Here is a 19,702-nt window from a genome sequence, read left to right as displayed (position 1 = left end):
TAGGGGAAACACTGATCTTCTGTTCATACAGTGTATGAACAGAAAATCAGCATTTCCCCTGCTGACAGGACCGAGAGCTGTGTGTTTACACACACAGCTCCCGGTCCCCGCTCTGTAACGAGCGATCGCGTGTGCCCGGCGGCGATCGCGCCCGCCGGGCACACGCACGGGAGTCGGGGGTGAGCGGGGGGCGCGCTATACGATAGGACGTATAGCTACGGGCTTTCGCCCAGGAGAGCCGACCTGCCGCCGTATAATGACGGTGGCTGGTCGGCTAGTGGTTAAATGCGTGGCCACAGCTGTAACTTCTCAAATCTTAAACGCTCTTCCTCTCCACCGCGCATCAGATAGATGGTAAATGCAGCACGGCAAGTAAAGATGTAGTCGGAACCACATCCAGACACACAATGTAAAGCTCAAAACTTGAGAATTTAAAGTTTGTTTTGAGAGAGAAGGCCTGTGTCGTGTTCAGAACTAGACCCAGATACAAACAATGAGTCTGTTCAAGCAATGATTTCTAGGATCCATTCGAACCATTGTAATGCCTGAACAGTTAAGACCAGGTTATGCAACAAAGCTTGCACCCACAATTCCCTTAAGAGGAGGTCATCCAAGTATTCCACAATGCGGGATGCTTTGAGATCCATTCTCAGATGAATGCCCCCTTTGTGTTTGGAAATGTGAACAGATTGGATTAAAACCCAGAAACCAAACCATTCTGTCACAGGACCTGGGGCGATTACATCTTGGTCCAAAAAGATCCAAGAGGGTTTGATGGGTATCTGTTCATCTGTGGGGGTGACACAGGAAGGTTGGAAGCAGGAAACCGAGCAGAGGCAGGGAGCAAAACTCATGGGGTTTGGCAGAATTATTCTTAGACCTTTCATGTCGACTGGGAACTAGGAGGAACCTAGGAGAGCTGCATGGGGAGGTATATGACTGGTAAAATGAAAGCCCTTCCTCAACCATCAGCAAGGGAAGAGCCTTCTCAGTCTGTGCCTTTGACTTCTTCCACAAAGGAAGATGGCAGCCATAGCATCCCCTATAATGGTATCCAGAGTAGATCTGTAGAGACATTGCATTTTAGAGGCCACACAGATCAGATGCGGGTTCCTCAGCTTAAGACTTTAATGTGTCTTCTGCATGCGTACATAAAAGGAGACGACCAGGAAAAATAAGATGGAAACCCTCCAGCAGTCATTGCAATTGTAGTGTAAAGTAACAAGCATTTGCATCAAACATTCTAGGAACAAGGGATCAACTGCAGCAGTGGCAAGATCCCTTTTGAGTGGGATTTGATCAGTCAGCAAAATTATGACTAAAGGGTAGATGCAGAGCAGGACCAGTAGAGGGTTTTCAAAGTATATTGGTTGGGTACCAAACACCTTGTTGACCACCGTACGTATAAAAACATCCCATCAGCAATTGGTTATAGCCATAGGGTCACCAGGGCATCAACTGTTATGGCATAAGGATCCCTGGATTCAGCTAAAACAATGAAACCATGCAGGCTCACTATGGCAGAGGCAAGAGAGCAATTCAGGACAGCATTAACCTCTGGAGGTGCAGCCAGAAAAACTAGCACAAAAAGCCCACACCAGGGGCAAGGCACTGTGACTTACTGTAGTGGAGGCAACCTGCAGGTAAAATGCTACACAATGAATATCTCTGGATTTGTGCAACTAAAATGCAGACTTGATCCAACTGCTGGCGTGTATATAATTTTGGGGAACAAAATAGGCATTACATGTTAACAGCCAAATTTCGGCTTTGAAGCAAAAATGATATGGGCAGCATTATCACTTTTACAGGGCTCAAAAAAAGGTACTGTCCCTGTCTCCACCTCCTTAACTGTATGTTTTTTTTCTTCATTAACAAGATGCCTGTTTTTGACTCTTCCCCATCCCTTGACCTTCACTGTATGGTTTCAAACCTTTCCTTTCCCTACCAACCCTTCCCCTCTTTTTTTATTTTTGTGTGTATAACTACGATATACTCAAATGAACATATAATTAAGGGAAATAAAGCCTTTACAGAGCAACATGGATGACTCCACATTAAGCATGCATCCAGTTTGTCTGAATTGGGAGCAAAAAAATGCACACTCTTATCAGATACAATATAGACCTAAGGCCTAGTATACACCATCAGGTTTTTTTTCCCCCTATTCAAACCAGCAGGCTGAACAAAAAATATATTTTAATATATTGTTTTTTTTATAGAGCTTGGGAGGAGATCCTGTACTAACAATTTGATGCTAGTACAGCGATCTTCCCAGTTGAGCCATTTTGCTTTGACAGTGGGATGTCCCCCTGCCAGAACAATTGTACAATCTGTTTACAATAAAATATGTGATTTTTCTACTTTTATAAAATTATGTTGGTCCAATCTGCCTTCAAAGTACAACTTAGTGGGTTTTCCCTCTTTTAGTTCAATGTCAATATATGGATGTGGCTTATGAGTGACAATAATATTTAGATACTTTAAAAAACAAAAAAGGTGATTTCTAAATAAAATGCTTACCAAATTCACACAACTCACGTGCAAAGTGTGTGGATTCTACATGGTAATCCAACTTTTAGTGTCAATTAGGTTTACATGTAAACTGCAACATATATGCCACCTACTGATAAATTTTGGTGTTGCAAGTAACAGAAAAAAAAAATTAAATATATATATTTTTTTCTGTTACTTGCAACACCAAAATGTATCAGTAGGTGGCATATATGTTGCAGTTTACTTTTTTTTTTTTTGGTGTTTTATCTTTTGTGTACATGAGTGGGAAGGATTGAGTGGATTAGATGTCATGGATGTAGATACTATGTATACGATTTGTAAATATTAAGGAAAATGTGAGTGCATAAATAGGTGCAAGGTATAGAAATGTAGGAGGGGCCCTCGGACAATTGAGAAGTTTGGGGGGTGGAGAGGAGAGAGAATCGGTGTTTAGGCCCCTTTTTGGGGGGTTTGACTTTAAAGAAAGAGGAAACCCAAGAGTATTATAAGGGGGGAGATGGGAGGGGAGATTAAACTGCCCGGGGGGAGAGACACACAGTCTTTGAATGAAATAAGAGCTCACCAGTAGGAACGGTCAGAGAAAAGGGACTAGTAATCTGCAGAAAGAAGGAGAGGTCGGGGTGGGGATGATACCCCCGCAACGAGTTCTCTCCCGCCCTCATAGGGTGGGGGAGTTTTTTTTTTTTCTTTTCTGGTTGGTTTTGGCTTTCTCCTCCCTGGTGCCCCGCCCTTGGGTCGCTTGTCCTTTTTTTTTTTTTTTGTATAATCAGTATTTATTGAAAAATTTAAAGGGAAAACAGAAACAAAAAGGGGGGGAGGGGGGAGAGCGTATAAGCCAGATGTCAGATACGCCCAACAGGTTGTTATTACATAAAGATCTGACCACGCAGGGCCACCAAACATTGGAACAAAGTATCAAACAGTGCACATTGTGTGAGCGGGTATGGGCCACCTGTGTCAAACTCAAACTCAGTCGTGGGGGGGGCCGAATCAGCAGCCAACACCCCACGGTCGTCCGCGGCCGGCCCGACCTCCCCCCACAGCATGGGGGCCACATAGGGCTCCATCAAAGATGTTGTGGGAACGAGCATCTAAGGTGTGATATCTCGGGGGGGGAGGGACAGAACTCTCCGTCAGACCCCCCAAGCCCGGGTATGAACCAGGAGGGAGGTCCGCGCGAGAGCCCCGCCAACCCAGGCGAGCCGTAGGGCTCAAAACCGAACCAGAAGCCCACGTCCGGGGCGGAGGGGGGGGGTACTGAGACCTCCAACTAACCACCCACCACCCCCGAGTGAGCTCCAGGTCAGGGCCAGGAGTCGGCAGGGGCCCCCAGGCGGGCTATGGGGCACACCAAGGTCTAGCAATTAGCTCGAACTAGCCCATCACCACATTCGACATTCTCAAAGAATAACATTCCATCACTGGTCACAAGCTGCATCAACAAAGAAGGGGGGGGGATCGGGCTTCTGGGAGGGGAGAGGGTGGGGGGGAGGTAAGGGTCTGGGAAGGAGAAGGAGTACAGGTAAGACATATAGGGAGGAAAAGAGGGGGGGAAAGAGGGAGAGGGGGGGAAAAGACAAAAAGAAAAGAAAAAGAGGGGGGGGGAGTAGAGAAAGGAAGAGTGCGTACCTTATCAGTAAGAACAAAACCTGTCCGCCTCCACACCGCGCGCTCCACTCCAACTACCAACACCAGTGCCGGGCGGCCATCTCCTTAACCAAGTGCTGGTGGGTCCAGTTGCTCTCCAGCGAGAGCTTGCAGCCTGCGAGTCTTAAGGGAGGGCTCCGCCAGTTCCAACAAAGCCACGTCTAGGCTAGAGGGGACAAAAACAGGGTCCGAGACATAGTCTGTCCACGGTGCCCACACGGTCATATGTCGGTCCTGTCGGTCGCGACAGGTCGCCACCCATCTCTCAGCCTCTCCGATGTCACTTACCGCCCGTATCCAATCCTCGCGACCAGGTACTCTAGTCTGCTTCCAATACACCGGAAGCAACCTCCTGGCCGCATTGAGTAAGTGTGGAATTACACTTTCTTATATTGACTAAGAGGGATTGTTGGGACATGGAGAAGGAAGTGCACCGGAGAGAAGGGTATGTCAACCCCGGTGATCGTCAGTATCTGGTCTCTAACGTCCGCCCAGAAGGGCTCAATCAGAGGGCAGTTCCACCATATGTGGATGAGTGTGCCCCTGTGCCCGCACCCACGCCAACACAGCCCGGACTCAGTTGGGTAAATACACGCTAAGTCCGCCGGTACACGGTACCAGCGAGACAATAATTTAAAATTTGTCTCTTGTGTTTTAGAGTCCACAGAGGAAGAATGAGTGAGGCGATATAGATGGGTCAGTTGTGCGTCCGTAAGGACCTGATCCAAATCTCTCTCCCATTTCCGTATGTAGGCGGGCACGGGCAAAGGGGCAGCAGATCCCAGCAAACGGTAGAGTTCAGACACCAGGTGTGGGGTAGGTTCATCAGCAATGAACAGATCCTCAAACGGGGTGACAGAAGAGGGATCTCTTATCCTGTGACCCTGTTTTTCAAAGAAGTGGTGTAGCTGCCTGTACCGCCAGAAGTTCATCCGCGGCCCCTGTCTTCCCGTCGGAAGGGTCTCGTAATCCAGGAGCTTACCATCCTTCATGAGGTTCCCGCAGCTGGCGTTTCCGTCCTCCACCCATGGCCCAAAAAAGGCCATTTGTTCCCCCGGAGGGAACCAAAGGAAGCCACCCAGTGGGGCCAGCGGCGACACAGGGGGAGACAATTTAAGCGAAGCGTTTAATCTATCCCAGAGCGTAAGCACATGGGTCGTCAATGGGGAGGTTGTCTCTGATAGGCCTCTGTGTTCCCGCTGTAACCACGGTGCGTACGATAGGTTCCGCCCCGCAAGGCATTTCTCTAGAGATACCCAGAGCTTCGATTGAGAGTGGAAACGCCAGTTCAGTATCCTTTGGAGAGCGACTGCCCTATAGTATCGTCTAACGTCAGGAAGTCCCAGCCCACCCTCTGTCTTAGAGCGCTTTAACGTCTTGAGAGCTATTCGGGGCTTACGCGTGCTCCAGATAAATTCAGTCAGCATGCTAGAAAGGCGATCAAAGAACAGTCTAGGCAATCTAATCGGGAGCATTTGGAAATAGAAAAGGATACGTGGTAGAATATTCATCTTCACCACGTTCACCCGGCCAAACCAGGTGAAGGCAGTGCGAGTCCATTTAGTGAGATCATCTTTAATCGCAGCTAACAAAGGGGGGAAGTTTGTCTTGTACAAGGCTTCATACCTATCCGTGAGTCGTACTCCTAGGTAGCGTAAGGAGGTGTTGGCCCACGAGAAGGGAAAGGCAGCTTTTAGTCTGTTTGTTAAATCTGGGGTCAGGTTAATGGGGAGGATCTCCGACTTGTCAAAATTTATTTTGAAATTGGATAGGGTGCCAAAGTGGGTAAGTTCCTTCAACAGGACCGGCAGTGAGAGCAGTGGGTTCGCGAGATGGAAAAGAACATCGTCAGCGTAAGCTGAGAGTTTATGTTCCGCATTCCCAACCTGCAAGCCCCTGATATCACCATTAGCCCGAACTGTACGGAGTAGGGGCTCCAGTACTAGAGCAAAGAGGAGGGGCGAAAGTGGACACCCCTGCCTCGTGCCGTTCCTGATGGGAAAGCGAGCGGAGAGGGTACCATTCACCTTCACCTGTGCACATGGATCAGAGTACAGAGCCAGGATGGACGCCAACATACGGGGGCCCAAGCCCAAGTGTTTAAGTACCTCATGCAGGTACGACCAGTCCACCCGGTCAAATGCCTTTTCGGCATCAGTGGAAAGGATGAGGTAGGGCTGGGGGTCTGCACAAGAGCGGGCCCAGTGAATGAGCTGGACCGCCCGTATAGAGTTGTCCCGCGCCTCCCTGCCTGGGATGAAGCCTGTCTGATCAAGGTGCACAAGTCCTGGCAACAGATGTTTGAGCCTATTAGCCAAAATTTTCGCTAGGATCTTCACATCTAAGTTAAGGAGCGAGATAGGGCGGTAACTCTGTGGGGCGGCGGGATCCTTACCCTCTTTTGGGATCACGGTAATGTGGGCAAGTAAAGCTTCCGACGGGATTGCCGTACCCCCCGCTATAGAATTAAAATAGCGTAGTAGTGGGTTTTCCAAGTGGGTGAGAAAGGTCACAAAATATGCCTTGGTGAACCCGTCAGGGCCCGGGCTCTTCCCAGCGGGTAGAGACCCAATCGTCGATCTGAGTTCTGTCAGGGTGATTGGTTGTTCCAAAGCTGAGGACTGTTCGTCCGTGAGCGAGGGGAATGCCGACGAGGCCAGGTAGTCACGAATCGCCTGACATTTCGCGGCCCGTGCTGGGGAGGAGAGATCAGGGTTTAAATCATACAAAGCGGCGTAGTACTCCCGGAATCCCGCTGCGATTTTAGAGGACAGCACCGTCGTTGTCCCTGAGGGGGGATTTAATTTGTGAACATGCATCTGCGCCGTTCGTGTCCGGAGCGCCCGTGCTAGCATGCGACCGCATTTGTTTCCGTGTTCGTAGAATCTATGGGACATGTGGCGGAAACGTTTGTGTGTCTGCCTGTCCAGAAGCCGCAGGAACAACTCCCGCAGTTCCGTCAGGGTACGCAGTGCCTCTGGGCCGCCCGTTGTTTTATGGTCGAGTTCAGCTTTCTGGAGGGCGGTGTACACCCTGTGAAAGTCCGCCATGCGTTCTCGCTTCAGACGGGAGCCTTGAGAAATCAATGCCCCCCTGATCACGGCCTTATGGGCCTCCCACAACGTGCCCTCACTCACGTCAGCCGTGGAATTCTCGGCAAAATAGTGGGACAGAGTGTCTGCGATTTCTCCCACCACCCCCGCGTCGTCTAATAGGTTGTCATTCAGTCGCCATGTCCAGGATCGACGTGAGCCAGAGGGTAAAGCAAAGACCGCCGACACCGGCGCATGGTCCGAAATGGTAATCTGTCCTATGGAGGCAGATCTCAGAAGCTCCAGGGAGTTCCGGTCCACATACAGGTGGTCAATGCGGGTGTAGACATCATGTACCTTAGAATAGTAGCTAAAGTCGCGGTCAGAAGGGTGTAATGTTCGCCAGCTATCCGTCAGAAGGAGGGATTGGAGGGACTTACGGAAGTGCTTAAGGAACGCGTAGGAGTGTGTGGGTCTAGCATGAGAAGTGTCAAGTAAGGGGTCAGGGCTGACATTGAAGTCCCCCCCCAGGATCAGGGAGCCCTCTCTAAACTCGCCTAGACGTTCCAACATAGTGTCAAGGAACCCCAGCTGATTAACATTGGGGGCATAGATAGATGCGAACGTGTAGGTGTGTCCTGCTAGGGAGCCCTTCAGAAATACGTAGCGGCCCAGGGGGTCTATTCGGGTGTCAGTGGGTTGAAAGGGGCATGACCTGTGTATAGCTATTGCAGTACCCCTGGATTTAGGGGTTGGGGATGTACTAATAAACCACTGGCTAAAGAGGTGTTTAGGGAGCCTGGGTAGCGACTGAGGCGTGAAGTGGGTCTCCTGCAGGAAGACCACCTGCGTTTTGAGCCTCTTCAACTCCCACCAGAGCTTGCTGCGCTTGTGGGGGGAGCATAAGCCTCTAACATTGTAAGAGCTTACCTGTAGGGTGGCCATAGGTGTGTACGGAGAGGATGGATTCGCTGACAGATACGGGGCGCACGGTGTGGAAGGCGGAGCAGCAAGACGCACCTAGGAAAGAGAGGAGTAGGAGAAGGGCAAGGGGGGGAGAGAGGGAAAAGGGAGGAAGGGACAGATGAAAGAGTGGGAGGAGTGGAGACAAAATAACATGCATCAATAATCAGGAAATGCATTGTAAACACGGCAAAAAAAAACAGTAAAAAAAAATGTAGGAAAAAATAAAAATTAGGTGAGAGGGGGGGAAAGGTCGAGACCAGACGGTCTAGCCAATTTACTATGGACCCTGTCCGGGACCCCAATCCTTAAAGGAGGGAGGGCCCGGACCCTAGTCCAAGATCCCAAAGGGGATCAGTACCCAAAAAATAAAAAAGGGTAGCCTACTGGGGGAACGTGGCTAACACAACAGGAGGGAGAGGAGGGGGCATCCGCCACCGACCACCGCACCAGGCGTGGAGCGGCATGTATGGGAGGAAAGGGAGCTAAGTGTTCAAGGTGGCAGTCTCAAGGGGTATAGGCATCAGGGAGCCCAAACAGTCAGGAGTGGGCACATCGGTATAGGAGTCATCAAGCATCTCCGGCCGGAGATGAAGTAAAGGAGGATCATTCTCCAACTGGAGCAGGCCCTTGTGAGGACTCGGAAAGGCGTTGACTCCGTCTCCGTCTGCGGTTCCTGCGTTTAGCCGTCTGCCAGGGGCCCGAAGGCGGGAGGGTGAGGTTAGGGACTTCCGACGACGTCCGCCAGTCCGGGAAGTCCACCGGGTCCAGGTCAAGAGATGAAAGGAAGTGTGGCAAATCATCTTTCGTGCGGAGAGTCACAGTTCTGCCGTCTTTGGTAGCTTGAAGATAGAAGGGGAAACCCCAGCGGTATGTCAGGCCTGCATCTTGTAAGGCCGCCAAAAGGGGTCGCAGCAGCCTTCTCTGCATAAGGGTGCGCCTTGAGATGTCCTGGTAAAAAGTTAGACGGGCACCATCAAAATCGTAGTGGGTTTTACCTCTCATCTTCTGCATTATGCGGTCCTTAAGTGTGTATTTGTGGAGTTTGCAGATGATGTCACGCGGGTTATTCACGTCTTGCGACGGTGGTTTAAGTGCTCTATGTGCACGGTCAATTTCCACCACAGCCGTTGCAGGCAGGCCTAAAATGTCCTTAAATATGTCTTCTAATGTAGGGGTTATATCCCTTGCTCCGGTCGCTTCAGGCAGGCCCCTTATCCTGATATTCGCCCTTCGGCTGCGGTTCTCCATGTCATCTAAATGACACAACAAGGCCTCAATTTGATGGCTCTGAGCCGAACATTTCTCCTGTAGTTGCGATATGACCGGGAGCACGTCTTCCAGCTTCTGCTCCAGGACTTCTACCCTATTGCCCAGATGGGTAGTGTCCGCCTTTAATTGGGCCACATCTTCTTTCAGGGCCTTCTCGACCCGGTCTGCGAAGCGCTCTAGGTCCGCTTTGGTGGGGAGGGCCCAAATATGGCGCCTGATGTCTGCGTCTTCCAGGGGGTCAGGCTCATCAGAGAGGCCCAGGAGAGAGGAGGGCGAGTGCGGGGAGATCGGGGCCATCGTGTCACTCACCAGCGACGGAGTAGGTCCGGGGGAGCCCGGTTGCAGCTGGGATCGGGTCGTCGGGGCCTGCGAGGCTGGGGCAGCGCTCTGCGATCTCCCGGTCGGCGCCATCTTGAGTGCCTCGCGGCCGCCCCTGGTCGGCTCCACGAGGAAGGAATCGAGCTGTCCCTGTCTCGAGCCGCCTCCCCGAGGGGTCTGCGGGGGTGCCCGGTTCTTCTGCGACATGTCAGGGGATAGACGGCAGGCAATCCTCCCTTGTAGCTCAGGTTAGGTGCGGCGGTGGATCGGAGCGGCAGACACACGCGTCCTCACTCCTCCATAGCCAGGACACGCCCCCGCTTGTCCTTTTCTAAGAGAGGCGTTTGACCGGGGAGTCATAGGGAAGGGAACAAGAAGAATGGCAACTAGAATTAAAATAATTTCATACAATGTGAGAGGTCTTTGTTCAAGTGGTAAGGGGGGTCGTCTGTGGGAAAATTACAATGGTCCCAAAAATGTGTCAAAATTGTCCGAAGTGTCCGCCATAATGTCGCAGTCACGAAAAAAAAAAAAAATAAAAAAAAAAAAAAAAATCGCTGATCGCTGCCATAAGTAGTAAAAAAAAAAAATTAATAAAAATGCAATAAAAATATCCCCTATTTTGTAAACGCTATAAATTTTGCGCAAACCAAATCGATAAACGCTTATTGTGATTTTTTACCACCTGGACAGTATTTCCCCTGGAAAACCAGAGTGTGGAACTGGGCATACAGTACCGCCTTGAAGGAGGCTACCCACAGGCCCCGAACCAGCAAGCGCCCGGAGAGAAGACAGATTGCATGATGCCAATACCTTCACCGCAGACTGAAGAGTCTGCAATTCCTCCAGGGGAAGAAGGACCTTTCGCCACAAGGAGTCTGGATCAACACTAGATACTCAAACGCTGAGTCGGAACCTAGCATGCCCAGCATTTAAACCCTGGGTCGCACACATGGAGGGCAGGCTTGCTGCCACTGAGCTACACCTTCTGGCCTTAACGTTTAACACCCTTTCGAATCTTCGGAGGGTTTGAATGGGAATAACACATCCACTAGGTTGGAGACAGCTGCTCTCAGAAGAAAGTCGTCCAAGTAGCCAATGAGGCAAAGCCGCGCTGTCCCAACAAAGCTAGGATAAGTGCGAGCTCCTAGCTGAAAACCCATAGTACTGACGCCAGATCAAAAGGGAGGGCCACAGGCTGACAGAGACCCTCTCTCATCACGAAGCACAGAAAAAAAAAACACTGACATGCGCAAAACAGGACATGCATGTATGCGTCCCTAATGTCCGAGGACGCCAGGACGTCCCCCGGATGGAGCGCAGCTACCACCGAACAAATGGATTCCATGCGGAACTACTCGACGTTCACAAAGGTATTTAGGGCCCGAGACCCATAGAAAACCCCAAACCTCTCGCCCTGCAGGAAAGGTAAAATTACCCCGCAGCTTAGCAAATCCCACACTGCCCAAGGCAGACCGACGGGTCAGGAGAGGAAGACACGAGGAAAGAACTTTGTTCTGTGGATAGGAGGAAACCCTATCTAGTACTCCGAAGAGACCACCTCGCAGACCCACTGGTCGGAGAGCAGGGAGGTTTCACCGAATTGTGAACCTGCAAGCCGCCCCTCCCACCTAGAGACAGGGAGGGAAGGCTACATACATTGGCAGGATCTGGGTGCCGGCGTGATTGGCTTACGCACAAAGGGACGGATTAGTCCCCCAGCTGGGCCTTTGACGGCCTGGGAGGGTTGCCCCTAAATAATAAGTATGTTATGTAGGTGTATGCACACATGCCTTTGGAGGAAACCGGAGTACCCGGAGGAAACCCACGCAGACACAGGGAGTGACAATGCAAGCTCCAGGCAGATTGGCGTCAGTGTCCGGATTCGAACCAATGACTCTCTTGCTACCAAGTAATGGAGTTAACCACTACACCATGTGCATAAAACCATTCTGAAACAGAAGCCCTGGATAACAAGGGCGCAGCATTCAATGAAGCATCACAGACCTATATGAGGCCCAGGACCAGCTGGTCCGCTAGCCTAATAACTTCGGGAGAGAGTCGGTGCTCCTCCACTGCCTGGTGCAAATGCTCACTCCGTGAGTTGTATGCAGCACTAGGGGTCAGGACTACTCCAAAATGGCCGCCGAGCATTCAGAACGCGGCCACAGGAAAATGGCTGACCGCAAAGTAAGCTGCGCCATAGCGCAGCTATGACAAAATGGCCTGCCAATGGGAGTTTTCAATGTAATTGAAAAATCTCCCAAAAAACGGCACCAGCGCCGACTGAGACCCCAGAGTAGTGGCCACAATAGGTCGCAAGTCACACCCCAGCATGGTAAACCTGGAACGGGTCAGTACTTCGGATCTTCTATCAGACAGATCCATATACTACAAAAGCCCTCAGCGGCTTTTCTCATTCCGCATCTCAGAAATTACCAAAGAAGGGCACAGAAGGAAAAAACCTACACAGAGCAGTCCGATTTGTGTGATCCAAAAAAGACAGAGCCCTCGGCGGAAACCCAGCTGCACTATCCAGCTTAAGAGCGTCCCTTGCAGCAGTAAAAAGCGCACCCATAAATGCCTTGGCATGTTTTTTTTTTTACTACCCAGGTAACAGAGCATTCCCCAGGGGATAAACGGAGGAAGGGGGCACTCTTTTACCGCCCATCCACAGTCCACCCCCACCCTGGCACAAACGTGTCCAGGACTAACAATAAAACCTCTGTGGGAATCCCAGGTGCTAACACCTGCTGCCACCACCAGCATGTGGGGAAGGACCCAGATATTGACACCAAATAATAATATCTACATAGTGTGTATTATAATATGCACACCTGTCCTTACAAATAAACAAAAGCTCCTAGAGCCCTATTCAGGGCCTCTCACCCACTTGCTGCGCTGACCAGGGGTAACCAGGGGACTCGCCTCAGGAGGAGACTGCCCAGCGCTGCCGTCCGCTCTCAGCACACAGCGTGCGAGAGGAAAAGAACCGTGAGCTAACTGTGTGGCATCTGCAGGGACCTGTGTTTTTTTTTTTTTTTTAAGGATACATTGCAATGAGCATAGGAGATATAATGACCATACAAAACCGTTACAGGTGGGTAAGGATCACCAATCAGTCAGCGTCTAACTACTCGCTGAAGTATAATACAGGGTAATCAAACATCTGTGCTCATCACAGGGCTTTTTAACAGTGAAAAAACACAGGCCAGATAACAGTCCCCTCAGGAAGCCCCCCCCCCCCCCCCCCCCGACAGCGGCAATGTTAGCAATGCAGCAAGGGAAAAGGGGAAGGGAGGAGAAGAGGACCCCCGAACCCCAGGAATGCCCAGCCGTACCAACCCACCGAAGCAGAAGGGACTGTACTTACCCGTCCGAGCAAGGACTCGCTGACGCATTCCTGACAGAACTACAACCGCAATGGAGGTAGCTGTCGGCCCGGTCCACTGTGAGTGAGACAACACCACAGCCCAGTCATATGTGGACCTCGGAGCAAAGCTCACCGGCCACCCCAGGAGTCATGGGGTATGCGTGGCAGACCCAGCCTCTTTGCAAAGGTGTGCCCACACTTGCTGGTCGGACTGAGTAGACTACAAGGATCTATATTATCCAGCCTGTCTCAGCTGACAGTTGAAAAAAGATTCTTAAAAAAAAAAAAAAAAAAAAAAAGTAAAACAACATCTCTCCTCAGGGCGCTGGGCACAAAGGGAGCCATACGTCCTTCTCCTTGCTAGGCAGAACGAAACTGAGGCTGCAGTGATGAGGGCTATGTCTGGAGGTACCGCCCCCTGGGCGGGGCTGTTCAACCCTGTTAATGTAACATGTATTTAATTATCTAACATGTTTCTGCCTAGTCCTCTCCTGTAAACAGGGAACATAACCCACTTGTCAAGATTTAAGGAGCTGTGTCCGTCAATGGACGATGAGAAACACACTTAAAACAATGCAGACATGGATATTTTGAAAAAGGTATTAACAAACTATACATAAAACTGTACTCACAGCTGTCCATCCTTCCGTGTGTAAAAGCTGACAGACTTAATTGTTGCCACAACCACAACCATGCAGAGGGTAACTGGCACAAACAGCATGATGACATGCTTGGCACCATATTTTAATGTAAGCTCCTCATCTTCTTCCTCATCCTGTTCCAGCACTTGTTGGGAGCTGCTTTGGGTCTGTCCATTGCTTTGAGATTCACTGCGTTCATTATTTCGCCTTTCATGGCCATCATTCTAAAAGAGAGTAAAGCAAAACCAACTTTTGAAATGGGAGAAATAAAAACAAAAAAAGGGGAGGAGGGCAAAAATATTTTGTAACATAAGCATGGTTTCATTCTGGTAAAGTCACAATCAATAACAATAGTCATTAGTATTAAACCAAGTCATATTAGCATGTACACATCACATTATTTGCAAAGCATCTACAATGTAGCTATCCCAGTCAAAAACAATACGTAAAAACAGAGGGTGGAGGAAGAGAGCTGGAAAGATTCAGTCTACAGACATTTTGCACCTGTAACCTGTCATATCAATCTGCCATGCCACTATGCACAATACAGAATTCAAAATTAAACTTCAGCCTCTTAAGTGCTTTGTACAGCTGTACAAAGCACTTCTCTTGTACTGCAATTGTTTACTCTGGATTTCACTACAACACCGAGCTTCTCACTGTCTACATTAGAAGCTACAAGTCAGATAGAGCCCATCGCATGTTCTGGCTGGAGGATGCGCAGCATGATATAGTCTTTTCCTCTTGTTTACACCCTAGTCCTCGCATTTGGTGTGTGGTTTTGCATGCATGTTTACTACATGCATTTATAATGCAATTGGAGAGCATTTTATTTTAATAGCTTGCATTCATGTGTGTTTAGGTGCATTCCAGCATGAAAAAAAATGCAACACACTGTAGTTTTTGTAAATAAAATGCTTATGAAAGCACTGCAATGGTGTAAACTAGGCTGACTGAATTGCATTTTTTTTTCTTCAATCATTGAGGCCCCCTGCATGCAACAAGGCCGAGGGCTCCAACCAATGTAAATATGTATTACAGATCATACCTGAGTTCAGCCTTTTTTCATTAGCATATTGATGAGGGGGGGGGGGGGGGAATCGGGAAAGACAAAATGTAAGCATATTGAACTTTAGCGTCAATCTAAGAAATCTGTTGCGTTAGGCTTCAGCTGCTGTGCATCACCTGCTAGGGTACGATGAGCTTTACAGTGCCTGAAATGCTGGCACACAAAGACTAGGCTTGACAAGTTAGAAAAATAAAGCTGAAAATGTCTGCAACCACTTTACTGTTATTTATCAAGTGACTCAGGGAAGTATTATCTGAGCCGGTCTGAGCTGCCCCTCAGCAACCAGGCATCCCCCTACTATTGTGCCACACCACAAAGGAAGAATATGATTTGTATGTTAGGCAGCACAGTTTGTAGCAATTTGTTTCCCAACTACTTTCATAAACTACTACACCAATTGTAAACATAGAATCTAGGGTTGTCCCGATACCAGTATCGGTATCGGGACCGATACCAAGTATTTGTGGGAGTACTCTTACTCGCGCAAATACCCCTGATACTAAAAAGAATACTCCAATCCCCCCCCCCCCCGCATCGCGCCGCCACATCGCACCGCCGCATGGGTTAAACGCTGTGCGGGAACATCACAGCTTTCATTTGAATAGCTGTAGTGTTCCCACGCGTATATAGACACTCCCCCTTGCCCGGGATTGGATGGGTGATCGTGATCTGTCCAATCCCGAGCAAGGGGGAGTGTCTATACGCGCGGGCAACACAGCTATTCAAATGAATGCTGTGCTCTTCTCCATGCGGCGGAGGCAAAGGTATGGGGGACATGGCTAGAGGGGCATGGCATGGCTAGAGGGGCATGGCATGGCTAGAGGGGCATGGCATGGCTAGAGGGGCATGGCATGGCTAGAGGGGCATGGCATGGCTAGAGGGACATGGCTGCATATGTGAGGGACATGGCTGCATATGTGAGGGACATGGCTGCATATGTGAGGGACATGGCTAGAGGGACATGGCTGGGGGGGACATGGCTGCATATGTGGGGGACATGGCTGCATTTGGGGACACATTTAAAAAAAGTATCGGTATTCGGTATCGGCGACTACTTGAAAAAAAAGTATCGGTACTTGTACTCGGTCCTAAAAAAGTGGTATCGGGACAATATTAATCGGGAATTAAAGTTCAGGAAGTGGTTTATCTACAATATTCCAGTAAGAACGACAGGCAGGAAGCTGGCTATAACATTAATTCCCCTTTCTTGTTGCATACAATGCACATTTCTTGCCATCCTTAAAAAGGAGGGAGAAAAAAAACAAAAAACAAAAAAAACACAAGGTTCACACTTTCTCAAAATACTGCTGCTTAACAAACGTTCTTATAGCATTGCCAGTTGTTCATAGAGTTTGTCATGCGTTAAAAATGCACCCAAAATGCCTTTTTTGCTTTTGTGAACAAGGCTTAACTTGCCGCAGACGTGCTGTTGGCACGTTTATGGTGCGTTACCATAGACTTGAATGGAAGGAATTGAGATGCTTCAACTTCTTCTAAAGTCCACATGAAGCTTCATTATTGAAGCACAGCAATGCGACTCAAGCGCTTTGTGGTTTGATAACGTAAACAGCATTGCGTGCTGTCCATACTAATTGCAAACTACTTTATCAGAAGTTTGAGGAGCATTAAAAACCATGCCTCAAACTCCTGCTTTTAATGCCAGTAAGAACAGGGTCTTACAGTGCAGGTTGTGAAGGTGTTATAAATTCTGGAATGCAGAAATTTCATCAAGAATAATGTCAGGCAGGAGAAACCTGTACACGCGTTTTAAAGGACAAAATAGAAATAAAAAATAAATAAAAAGCATTTCTTCTTTCCTCCAACAACCATTGAGGTTATTCCTATTTTATCATGCTGTACCTGAAATATTAAAAGGGCTTGTTTGTAAAGGTTCGGTTTTTATTTTCCTTCGATTTCCCTTCCAAATGTTTTTTTTTTCCTTTGTTTTCTTTGTCAGAATTTCTCACTTCCTGTTCCTCCTCAGTAAGCTGTTCTGGCTGACTAACCCCCGCTCGGATGATGGTGGCAAGCTTACTGAGGAGAAACAGGAAGGGAGAAATTCAGACAAAAAAAAAATTTAGAAGGGAAATTGAAAGAAAAGGTAAGTGAACCAACAATGCACTAGCTTAAAAGGAACCCATTTTGAAAATAAAACTAACCTTTACAACCCCTTTAACCACTTCCATACCGCGCCTATTCTGGCACTTTGCTCCTTCATGTAAAAATCATAATTTTTTTGCTAGAAAATTACTCAGAACCCCCAAAGATTATATATATTTTTTTAGCAGACACCCTAGGGAACAAAATGGCGGTCATTGAAACTTTTTATATTGCACGGAATTTGCGCAATAATTTTTCAAACGCCTTTTTTTGGGGAAAAAAAAATTGAAGGTTTCACGATAAAAAAAAAAAAAAAAACACAACACAGTAAAGTTAGCCCATTTTTTTAGTACAATATAAAAGATGTTACGCCGAATAGATACCCAACTTGTCACGCTTTAAAATTGCGCACACTCATGGAATGGCGCCAAACTTCGGTACATGGGGTGACCATGTGTGGATATGCGTAAAAATGCGCTCCCGGATATGCTCTCCTCTCTTTTCACTCCCTCTCTTTTCTCTTTTCACTCCCACTTTTTTTTTTTTTTTTTACAAAAGAAATTCACACAATTTGAAGGGGTAAAATGGGGATGAGGGGATACAAGATCTCCCCTCTTGAAAGTAAAGAATATATATATATATATGCACATAAAGTGGGGTAATTATAGGTGGGTGGGGTTAAAATATGCTTAGACACAAAGGGAAAGGAAAAAGAAAGGATTTTTTGGGGGCGGGGAGGGGGTTGGTTGGGCTGCCCGGGATCTGCCTTTTTTTGATTTCTGATCCCTCTGTTCCCGAGAGGTCTTGGAAGATAAAGAGAATGCGCTATGGTATAGATAGAACTACTCTAAGCGCATGCTTCGAAGGCTGGATCCTGCTATGTACCTATACATGTATTGTATGTTATGAATGTATTTATGTGAATTTTAGAAGTTTTGTCATTTCATAAATGTTGTTTGTAAAATAACGTATGTAAAAAAGTTTTTATGTGAAAAATACAAATAATTTAAACAAACTTCGGTACTTAAAAATCTCCATAGGCAACGTTTTTTTTTTTACAGGTTACCAGTTTACTTACAGAGGTTGTCTAGTGCTAGAATTATCGCCAACGTACGTGGCGATACCGCACATATGTGGTTTGAATGGCGTTTGCTTATGCGGGCAGGACTTACGTGCGCGTTCGATTCTGACTGCGAGCTACTGGGGACAGGGGCGTTTTAAATTGAAATATATATATATATATATATATATATATATATATATATATATATATATATATATATATATTATATATATATATATATAAATAATCACTTTTATTCCTATTACAAGTAATGTAAACATCCCTGTAAGAGGAATAGTGTGTGACAGGTACTCTTTATTGAGAGATGTGGTGTCAACAAGCCCCCACATCTCTCCTCCAGGCTGGGAAGCAGGAGACCGTGAAAGAAAGAAAAAAAAAGAAAAAAAATCACGATCTCATGCTTTCAGCCGCGACTGCGGCTTTGTTTACTTGCGTGACAGGGCCTCCGACCGTCAGAGATGACCGGAAATCTCTATGCTTTTCATCCAGCGGCGGCCGATTTGTTCTCTGAGCCTCGGATGGCACGGGAGAGCCTGGAGAAGAACCAGATGGCGGCGGGAAGGGGGATGTCCCCTCCTGCCGCCTAGAAGAACGATCAAGCGGCGGAATCGCCACCTGAAAACAGTGATATCTGAATAATGCCTGTAGCTGCAGCCATCAATCAGATATCCCCCACTGATGTCCAGGACATCATATGACATACTGTGGTATGGAAGTGGTTAAAGATGCATCAAATGACATCCTTAGGACATTTTTATTCATGAGACCTATTGTAACAGGGTTATACAAAAACACGAAAAAAAAAAAAAAATGTGTGCCGGAGAGCGTTGGAAATACTCTAAAAGGCTCGGAGACAGCGCGGCTGAACTCGGAAAAGCTTGGGAACTGAGTTTTTCTGAGTGAGTATTTCCACGCGGCTCTGCCTGGCCACGGTGCCCCCGCACCTCTGGCCAAATGCGGTACTGCATGACCCATTCGCTTGAATTCTGCTTGTGTTGTGAGACACTCAGTGCAAACAGTCAGAATAAAAAATAAATAAAAAGTTGCTTGTAAACCAAGGTTCCACTGTACAAAAAATCTCAATGTCTGCTCTCAAGCCCAAATTATTGTTTTATTTTGTTTAGAATAGAGACGCACTTGTAGCTTCTGGCAAAATAGGAAGTTTCTGACTCCATTGAGGAGATTTCCCCTCACTCTGTCACTTTGATGACTGGACAAGAAATGGCAGCAAGGAACAGGGGATGGATGGACGGAATAGTGATTTTAATCTTTAACGATTTTCTGGCAGTCTCTTGAAGTAGCTAAACCATGCAACTAAATGTTCTAGTGAACTGCTAGGTAAGCAAGCGACCACTAAACAAGTGGAACACATGGCTCCCTATTGTGCAGGCTACACAAGAAGCATGCCGTAGCACTTTGTAGCAACCAATCACACATTGTGTACCCTGCTCTGTAGTGAGCCATTGGTTTATCAGTCTTCAGCTAGCACATATGGAAATTTAGTAGCAGGATGGAGCTACAAAAAAAATCTCCTGTGTAGCTTTAGCCTGTTCTGTGACCATCAGCAAATGATTAAATGGTTTTAGTAGCAAGATGTCAAAATTGCCAATGTAGCTCTAGCCTAAGACAACAGTTAAAAAAAAAAAAAAAAAATTATTGAAGTTCTAAACCTTTCCCCAACAAAAA

General features: G+C 47.8%; 1 protein-coding gene across 3 annotated transcripts in view; it reads right to left on the bottom strand.

Moving 5' to 3' along the window:
• PSEN1 (presenilin 1) overlaps positions 1–19,702 on the bottom strand; it is an 83,667-nt gene that overhangs the window by 40,688 nt on the left and 23,277 nt on the right. For all 3 annotated transcript variants that reach the window (XM_040332760.1, XM_040332761.1, XM_040332762.1), the window contains one exon: positions 13,755–13,987. In XM_040332760.1, the coding sequence (XP_040188694.1) occupies positions 13,755–13,987 (233 nt within the window). The remainder of the gene's footprint in view (positions 1–13,754; positions 13,988–19,702) is intronic.

This window comes from Rana temporaria, chromosome 13 (genome assembly GCF_905171775.1).
Source record: "Rana temporaria chromosome 13, aRanTem1.1, whole genome shotgun sequence".
Lineage (NCBI taxonomy): Eukaryota > Metazoa > Chordata > Amphibia > Anura > Ranidae > Rana > Rana temporaria.
The sequence above is the reverse complement of the archived record's forward strand: the minus strand, read 5'-3'. Positions and strand labels throughout refer to the sequence as shown.